Here is a 10087-nt window from a genome sequence, read left to right as displayed (position 1 = left end):
TTATTGGATTCAATTTTCTAACACATTGTTAAGAATATTTGTGTCTCTCTATGTATTTTTAAAGATTTTATTTTTCAGAGAGTGAAAGAGAGTGTGCACAAGCAGAGGGAGAGGGAAGCTTAGGGAGAGGGAGAAGCAGGCTCCTCACTGAGCTGACAGCCCAATGTGGGACTTGATCCCAGGACCCTGGGATCATGACCTGAGCCAAAGGCAGATGCTTAACTAATTAAGCCACCCAGGCACCCTATCTGTGCCTATATTTATGAAGGAAACTGGTCTGTAACATTCTTGTAGTATTTTTGCCTGGTTATCATATCAGGGTAGTACTGGCCTCATAAGATATATTGGGAAGTATTCCTTCCTCTTTAGTTTTCTAAAAGAGTTTGTATAACTTACTTGCTTCTTATTTAAATATTTAGCAAAACTCATCAGTAAAGGAAGTGGGTCTGGAGTTTTCTCTGTGGGAATATTTTAATGAAAAATACAATTTAATCGAAGATAGAGGGCTATTTAGGGTATATATTTCCTGTTTAATGAACATTATTAGTACCTATATGTATACAACATGGCCACTGTGGATTTGTTTTGGTAACTTTTGTATATAAGATTTTTGTAACTCTGTTCATACATTAGATTAGCCTGTAGTTTAATTCCATCTATGTTTTTTAATTTATTGGTATAAAATTGAAATTTATTGGTATAAAATTATTGAAGAGAATACTTCTGACAACAAATATGTGGGGGTTTTCCACATACCAAGCAATTCTCCAACTTTTCCAACATGAATCAGATGTCCTAAAATTCAATTAGGACACTACCTACCTGGAGTTGGCAGAGATCCCACAAGTTAAGGACTCAGTCCTACAAGACTCCCCACATACCAACCACTTCAGGCACTAATTGCAAATCTAATTTGGAGGTTCCCATGACTTCCTCTTCAGCTGTGATAATTTTCTACACTGTTTCATAGAATTCAGGAAAACAGTTTACTTACTAGATTACCAGTTTATTTTAAAAAGACACAACTCAGTATCAGCCAGATGGAAGAGATGCATAGGGCAAGGTATAAGGGGAAGTGCGGGGAAAACTCTCTAGGTTTTACACCTTCTCAGCACCACCCCATGCTCAACAATGAAGCTTTCTAAATCTCTTCAGTTAGAGTTTTTACCGGGGCCTTTTACTTAGGCATGATTAAATAAATCAATTAATCAACCTCTAGTCTTTTCCTTCCTTGAATTAGGAGAAAGGGCTGAAATAACATGGTTAGTTCGTCTAGCAAATAGTCCTTCAACTTTAGGGGCTTTCCAAAAGTCACATCATTGTCATAAATTCAGGTGTGGTTGAAAGGAGTTAGTTATGAATACCAAAAGATGCTCCTTTCATCTTTATTACTCCAGAGCTGTTTCAGGAGCTAGGGAAAAAAACAGTTATTATAACAAAGATGACTCTATTGCTCTTATCACTTAGAAAATTACAAAGGTTTAGAACACCTGGTGAGGAACTGGGGATGAAAAATCAAAATATATCTCTTATATCACAGTTATACTCCCTCATCATCCTTTGAATGAGCATATGATCTGTAGTAATATCTCCTCTCTCTTTCCTGAAACCGGTTAATTTGTGTCTTCTCTCTCTCTCTTTTTCCCTGATTAGTCTGTTTGTGATTTATTTTTTTGTTTGTTTGTTTAATTTTCTAAAAGAACCTGCTTTGATTTCATTGCTTTGACCTACTGTTTTTATTTATTTTGTTATGGTTTCTATTTCACTATTTTCTGCTCATATTTTTTATTGTTGTTCAGACAGTTTTTATTAATATGATAAAAATCACTTTTCTACAACATGAAAGAGCTAAAATTTAAACTCATCTCTACCTGTCTCTGAATCTGAAATGATTAAATATCTTCACCTTGAGGAGTTTTATTTAGACCAAGACTCCTGTTTTACCTACTATCTCTAGTCAATAACCAGAGATTTCTCCCTCTTTATAAAATTATATTCAAGTCTTCTTACTTCGGGGGCATCTCCAGTACACAAGCAAACTTCTTAAACATTAGGACTCAATTTTCTTCAATTTATTGAACCAGTTTAACTTATAACTTATTCATTTTAACACATATGTAGAAAAACAAATTCTGCTCATATCTTTATAATTTCCTTCCTTCCGTTTGACTTGATCTCCTTTTCTCCTTTTTAAGGTATAAGGTTAAATAATGGATTTGAGGAGTGCCTGGGGGGTTCAGTGGGTTAAAGCCTCTGCCTTCGGCTCAGGTCATGATCCCAGGGTCCTGGGATTGAACCCCGCATCAGGCTTCTGCTTGCCTCTCTGCCTACTTGTGGTCTCTGTCTGTCAAATAAATAAATAAATCTTCAAATAAATAAATAAATAATGGATTTGAAACCGTTCTTCTTTTCTAAGAATTTTTTAAAGCTTTCAAAAATTAGCATGCAAACACTGCTTTAGCTTCATGTCAGAAGTGTTGATATGCTGTGTTTTGTTTCCATTCAAGTCCATATAATATCTAATTTCCCTTTGACCTCTTCTTTGACCCTTAGGTTGTTTGGAAATGTATTATCAACTTCTGAATGTTTAAATGTTTTTCAGATATCTTTATAAGTTCTAATCCAGTTTTATTGTGATCAGAGAACAAAATGTTCATGAAATGAGTACTTTTTATATGTATTGAGATCTGTGGTGTGGTCTAGAACATGGTCTGTCTTAGTAAGTGGTCTATGTACACTTAAAAATATGTTTCTAAAGTTTCTTAACTCTGACTCTATGATTTTTCTTAACATAAGTGTGATTTCTTCTTTTTCATTCTTTTTCTCCTACTGATTAGCACAAATAATACCAAATGGCTGCCTGCCAAGGAAACTCTGTGGTTTTTGAACTGAGCAGAAGCACTGCCTATTCAAAAAGTAGAGTTTAATTTTTAAACGGTTTTTGAAAAAGCTAATTGAATCACAGTGGCGAACTAAACACAAAAGCTATCTATACACACACACACACACACACACACACACACAGGCACACTAAAAAGGGTGCTATTAGGAGACCAAAAATTCTGAGGAATTCTGGAAAAACAGGAAAAGAGGCTACCAGATTGGCTAACTCAGAGAAGTTGCAACACCTGCAGTAGAAAAAGTGGTTATATTCAGAGAAACTCTGAATTTATCAGAGTAAATGAAATTGCAGTAATGTAGAGGCTCCAGGGTCAGCTGTGAGATGGAAGAGCTATTCTGTGAACAGCAGACCTATTTTTCCTGCCCCTCTTTCCTGCCCCGCTTTGCTTCCCACCCTTTCTTACCATGGGAAGTAAGCACCTGTTTCATCTGACACCTTTAGTCTCCCAAAATACACTCCAAAGACAGTGAATGAGCTTAAGACAACTATAGATCTTCACAGGAGAGAAACAAGAGGACATACCTACCCAGAAGGAAAAAAAAATTACTCTTCCAATGTAAAGAATATATTTATTTTGGTAAAAGGGAGGGTCCCTATCCAAGCTCCATACTTTATGCCCACAAAGAAGAAAACCACTGAATAACTAACACACCCTGACCTTCCATTCTGAGAAGCATATTGGTGAAATGAACATCACAACTACAGGCCAGATCTTTGCTAATTACCTAGGCTAATTAAACAAGTCATTTATTCCTAAATATATAGGTAAACAAAGGTTTGGCAGGTGCTTGACAAGAATAAAAGAGAAAATCATGATGAGCAAGAAGAAATATTTGGGGGAAAACAGATATAATATACAGGAAACAGAAAATTTCACCAAAAAATTGAAATTCATACTCTCAAAATTTTAAGAAAAGAAAATTAGTTCATAAAATAAGAAAAGGCTGCTATAGAACAATTTGAGAATAAGATAAACTTCTTGCAAACTAGGAAAATTAATGCAAACTTAAAAATACATTAGAAGCCAGGTGCTAAGCACAGTTTCCCTCTCTTATGCAGGTTCTGACAGAATCTGAACTCAGCACTTGTGGCCCGCCCCTTTCCTTTATCCTTCACCTCCTTCTCCCCCTCCCCCACATAACGGATCCTCCTTCCCCCTCCCCCACCAGTTCCGGGTAACGGTTTCCAACTACTGGCCCCATCTCAGAGCTGCTGCCACCTGTCACGGAGCCTGTCTGCCTTCTGCCTTTCTCATCATTCACGCTGGGAAATCTCCGAGGCCACCACCGCCCTCGGCCCCGCCGCCGCCCGCCGCGCAGCCCTCGCCTCCGCGCCACCTTCGCCTTCGCCCTGGTGCCCGGGCCGCCAGCCATGGCCACCCCGCTGCTCTCCCAAGTGCGCCAGAACTACCACCCCGACTGCGAGGCCGCCGTCAACAGCCAGATCAGCCTGGAGCTCTACGCCTCCTACGTGTACCTGTCCATGGCCTTCTACTTCGACCGCGACGACGTGGCCTTGAAGCACTTCGCCCGCTTCTTCATGCGCCGCTCCCGCAAGGAGACCCAGCACGCCGAGAAGCTGATGGAGCTGCAGAACCAGCGCGGGGGCCGCCTCCGCCTCCGCGACATCAAGAAGCCGGACCGCGACGACTGGGAGGGCGGCCTGAAGGCCATGGAGAGCGCCCTGCACCTGGAGAAGAGCGTGAACCAGAGCCTGCTCGACCTGCACCAGCTGGCCACCGACAAGAACGACGCCCAGCTGTGCGACTTCCTGGAGAGCCACTACCTGCACCAGCAAGTCGAGGCCATCAAAGAGCTGGGGGGCTATGTCACCAGCCTGCGCAAGATGCGGGCTCCGGAAGATGGCCTGGCAGAGTACCTGTTTGACAAGCTCACCCTGGGCGACAGCGACAAAAAGTACTGAGTTGGGACTGTTTTCCCCATAGCCCCAGGCCGCATGGTGACTTGGCCTGATCACCATGCCGAGCATGCTTATTGCAGTATTGCTTCTGCAAAAGGTTCCAGTTCTTTTCTCCCAGTTTTGGCATAAAAATGTTGTTTGGTTTCAATAAAGTTATTTGGTTCCTAAATAAAAAAAGGTCTCTGGTTGATTTGCATGCAAATCTTTCACCTTTTAGGTTTTAAAACAGGAATCCAGGAGTCCTTCCATCTCCCTAAGTCCATCCACATGCATCTCGGGATCTCGGGAGGTGGAGGGAGATGATATTATATAGGACCCTGGAAAACACAAATCAGTCTTGCCTTTAAAAAGTATGTTGGGGGGGGGACACCTGGGTGGCTCAGTGGGTTAAGCCTCTGCCTTTGGTTCAGATGATGGTCCCGAGGTCCTAGGATCAAGCCCAGCATTGGGCTCTTTGCTCAGTGGGGAGACTGCTTCCCCCCTCTCTCTCTGCCTGCCTCTTGTGCCTACTTGTCATCTCTGTCAAATAAATAAATAAATAAATAAAATATTTTAAAAAATAATAAAATAAAATAAACAATGTGGGGGCAGAAGGGTGGTGCACGGAGGTGGGTGGTCTGGGGCCCTGGGTTCAGTGGGTGAATATGTATGGTAAAAGTATAAAAGGGGGGTGCCTGGGTGGCTCAATGGGTTAAAGCCTCTGCCTTTGGCTCAGGTAGTGATCTCAGGGTCCTGGGATTGAGCCCCTCATCAGACTCTCTGCTAGGCAGGAGCCTGCTTGTCCCTCTCTCTCTCTGCCTGCTTCTGTGCCTACTTGTGATCTCTTTCAAACGGATAAATAAAATCTTTAAAAAAAATTAAAAAAAATTTTAAAAAAGCATAAAATAACAGGGTCTACAATTTACAACGGTGATTGTCCCTATGGAAAAAGTGAAGAATGGGATCAGGCTGGCATTAAAGGGAGTCTTCAACTTTACTGGAAAACTTTTAGCTTATTAAAATACACAAATGTTAAAAATTGTTGCTTCTGAGTAGCAACAGTGGGATCTTAGAAACAGGAATGACACAATATTTCTTTGACAAGCTTGCCCTGGGCAATAGTAACAGTGTAACTGAGTCTTACGCTGGCTTCCCATATAGACAGGGGAGTGACTTTGTAGGTCATTGTTTTATTATTTTTTTAAAAGATTTTATTTATTTATTTGACAGAGATCACAAGTAGGCAGAGAGGCAGGCAGAGAGAGAGGGGGAAGCAGGCTCCCTGCTGAGCAAAGAGCCGGATGCCGGGCTTGATCTTGGGACCCTGAGATCATGACCTGAGCCAAAGGCAGAGGCTTTAATCCACTGAGCCACCCAGGTGCCATAAGTCACTGTTTTAGACATGCATACTGCCCTTACAAAATATCCAAATACAAAGTTCTCCTTCAATTGTACCCTTGCTTCCATTAACGTAGCAGGAGTATACAAACCCCCAAACTCCGTTATTAGAAGGGCTGAAAAATACAAGGTCAGGGTTGAAGCTCAAATTTGTGATACTGAACATGAAGTAGAAAATTCCCCCGAATGTTAAGCCAGTGAGTCTGGCTGCTTCGTCGAATGCAGCCAGTGGGCAAGAGCTGAAGCTGGGAGGCCAATCAGGAGAGCCTGCAGCAGATCCAGTGAGAGACCTCGGTGGCTGAGCTGGACCGAAAGCTACAGAAAAGGTGACAGACACAAATTCTAGTCGGATTTGGGTGAATCAACAAGATTTGCTCATGGACCGCAGGTGAAGAATGAGAAATAAGGAAAATAATCCAGGCCCTGGTGTTTGCACTCGAACCCCTGAGTTGACGGTGATGCTAGTTATTAACTGGAGGATGTCTGCTGGGGGACATGCGGGGAGGGGAAGGCATGTCATGTAAAATCTGAGATGCCTATTAGATATGCCAGGGGCACTGCCAGGCAGGGGGTCAGAAAAATGAATCTGGAGCTCAGGTGGGATGTCAGGTTGGAAATAAACATACGAGAGACATCAGTCCCAGACGGTGTTGAGGTCATGGGCCTGGATAAGCTCCCAAGAAAGAGTGTGGAGAGAGCGTGGCACAGTCAACCTCATGCCCAGGCAGCTACGGTTAGAGGATGGGTTGAGGTGTTCCAACCCCCAGAGGGCTGCTGGCCCCACCCTGACCATTATCTCTTCCAGACTGTGACCGTGTGTGCCCATCCCCAGTGTCCCCAAATCAGCCTGTTCCTGGTGTAAGTGTGGTTTCAGGTTGCTCCTTTCAAGATGTAGAGAGCAGTTAGCCTATTACCTTGTCCTCATGGCTATGGGTAGAAAGAAATTATCTCTTAGTAAAAGGATTTCCCAAGGAAATGACAGATGCTTCTGTAAGTTTTTTTTTTTTTTCTCTGATTTCCTTTAAAACTCCTCCCTTCTCTTAGTCCACCTTCTGACCCAGTGAAATCTGTACCCATGTGAGTCTTTACGGTTGTTCATGTCTGGGAAAAAAAATACTCAAAACATTTTGTTTCTTTTGTACCATGTGTAGTTTACAAAGGTCAAAATTGAAAATTTATGGATTTTGTATCCTATATTCAAAGACACATGGGTAGTCTGAATCTCTTTAAAGCCAACAGATTGCTTTGACGTATTTAGTAAAATATGAACTTTAGTTAAGCAGTGATCTGCTTTCACATTTTCCCATGATGGTGCTTTAATACTTTTTAAAAATGAGGATCATGGCCCTTTAAGTTTAGTTTCCAGAAAATGTTATAACCCTTTATTCTTCCCAGTTAAACTTGGTTTTTCCACTATTTCTTTCTTTGCCTACTTTGAGGACGTCTCCTCTCTCTGGATTTGTCTCAGATTTTACATACTTAGTTATATACATTAATATCTACCCTTCCCATAGATATGAGGAAGAACAGGGCAAGCATTAATTCTGTGTTTTAAAAAGTACCAATTCACTGAGGATCCTTCTTACATTCCTGTTTTGGAAAGGCATTTGCTGTAATGGTTTCTTTTTTTTTTTTTTAAAGATTTATTTATTTATTTATTTGACAGACAGAGATCACAAGCAGGCAGAGAGGCAGGCAGAGAGAGGGGGGAGGAAGCAGGCTCCCTGCGGAGCAGAGAGCCCGACGCAGGGCTCGATCCCAGGACCCTGGGATCATGACCTGAGTCGAAGGCAGAGGCTTTAACCCACTGAGCCACCCAGGCGCCCCGCTGTAATGGTTTCTTAACCTCAGATCGCCTGGGTTCACATCCCAGTTTAACCACTCATCTTGGGTGAACTTGGATACATTATTTAATTTAGGTAACCACGTCACCTTGCATAATGAGAAGGGAAGAAAATGATCTTCTGTAGCTTCTTTGGTCTTCAGGAGCAACCAGGACTCAGCAAGGAAGTTCTGTGTTTCGGCTGCCTGGAACTCAGGGCCAGGAGTGAGTTTTACTCTGACAACTTTCTGTAGTTGTGGTTCTATTTTGCCTAAACCAGCTTTCCTTTTAAATGGCCTCCTAGAACATGTTTTCACTAATTCTTCCCAAATCCAGTTTGCCTGATACTTCTTTTTCCATCTTGAACTACTTTTTCTTCCTCAGAGATGGATAGGAGCAAATGGATAAAGACCTCACTCTGATTTTCACTATATATATGGATGTTTTTTCATGAAGAGGTGTGGAATGGGGTGACAAATGGAAAAAAGAACCATATTAGAGCTACTGATAATATAAAAATTAAAATTTATAAAAACACCATGAACTTTAGCAGAGGTTCACAAACTTTTCTGCCATTAGAGTCACCTATGGAGCATTTAAAAATCTTGAGGCACAGGCCACACCTCAGAACACATACACTAGAATCTCTTGGGGCAGGATCTAGACATCCCAGGCTATGAAGACCAGGGCAAGTGCCTTGTCACTCAAAATGTGGTTTATGAACCAGAAGCATCAGCCTCATCTGAGCATGTATTACAAATGCAAAATTTGAAGCTCCATTCTAGAACTCCTGAATCAGAATCCACATTTTTAACCAGATCCCAGGTGATGCATATGCACACTGAAGTTTAATTAACATCCTTGTACTCAAACACGGCTGCCCTGTGGAATCACCTGGGGGGGCTGGAAAATAATAATGCCTCAATCTACACTACTGGAACAGTCACAAACAAATCTACTCTAACTTCAGTAAGAGTTATTGAATCAAGAATCACTGATAGCGGGGTGCCTGGGTGACTCGGTTGTTGAGCATTTGCCTTCAGCTCTGGTTATGATCCCAGTGTCCTGGGATAGAGCTCCGTGTTGGGCTCCCTGCTTGATGGGAAGTCTGCTTCTCCCTCTCCCTCTCTGAGCCCCACTTGTGCTCTCTCTTTGTCTCAAATAAATACATAAAATCCTTTTAAAAATTGGGGAATTTATATATATTATTTCTTCAAATACTTTTTCTGCCCCTTTATTCCTTTTCTTCTCATTTTGGGACTCCAATTACACATATGTTGGTGAGCTTGATGGTGTTCTACTGGTCTCTGAGTCTTGGTCAATTTTCATTCTATTTTTCTTTTTTGATTAAGATTATATAATCTCTAATGATTTGTTTTCAACTTCATGGATTCTTTCTTTGCCAGCTCACCTCTGCTATTAAGACTCACTGGGGAATCTTTTCTTTTCAATTATTATACTTTTGTAGTTTAAACTTTCAAGTTTATTCTTTTTTATATTTTCTCTGTTATTCTTCTTTGACAAATCATTGCATTCAAGCTTTCCTTTTATTTTTATCTATTTAAAGATTTTATTTATTTATTTGATAGACAGAGATCACAAGCAGGCAGAGAGGCAGGCAGAGAGAGAGGGAGAAGCAGGTTCCCTGATGAGCAGAGAGCCCAATGAGGGGCTCAATCCCAGGACCCTGGGATCACGACCTGAGCAGAAGGCAGAGGCTTTAACCCACTGAGCCACCCAGGCACCCCTCAAGCTTTCCTTTAATCTTTGAATACTGTTGCCTTTATTTTTGAAGACATTGTTAAAAGCACCTTTCACATCTGTGCCTAGGTCTAATATTTAAGCTCCTTCAGAAAGTTTCTACTTATTGCCTGTGTATTCGTCAAAATTGCTTATCTTTGCACATCTTACAATTGTTTTTGAAAGGTGGACATTTTATTTACTATATTGCAGCATCTTCAAATTCTGTCTGGATTTCTTCTGTAGAGTCTCTCTTGAGGTGTGTGGCAGCTGATGTCTCTGCTTATTTTTTTTTCTTATTTTTATTTTTAAACCTGAATACCTAC

The 10087-nt window shown here is 41.4% G+C and overlaps 1 protein-coding gene across 1 annotated transcript; it reads left to right on the top strand.

Annotated features, from left to right (window-relative positions):
• Positions 1–4176: 4176 nt before the first annotated feature.
• LOC101676896 (ferritin heavy chain-like) lies at positions 4177–4956 on the top strand. The gene has a single exon (XM_045089221.1). The coding sequence runs from the start codon at positions 4274–4276 to the stop codon at positions 4823–4825; it is 552 nt and encodes a 183-aa protein (XP_044945156.1). The 5' UTR covers positions 4177–4273; the 3' UTR covers positions 4826–4956.
• Positions 4957–10087: the final 5131 nt, after the last annotated feature.

This window comes from Mustela putorius, unplaced genomic scaffold, assembly GCF_011764305.1.
Source record: "Mustela putorius furo isolate JIRA1106 unplaced genomic scaffold, ASM1176430v1.1 tig00003836_pilon_pilon_pilon, whole genome shotgun sequence".
Taxonomy (NCBI): Eukaryota; Metazoa; Chordata; class Mammalia; order Carnivora; family Mustelidae; genus Mustela; species Mustela putorius.
This window is presented reverse-complemented; position numbering and strand designations above follow the sequence as displayed.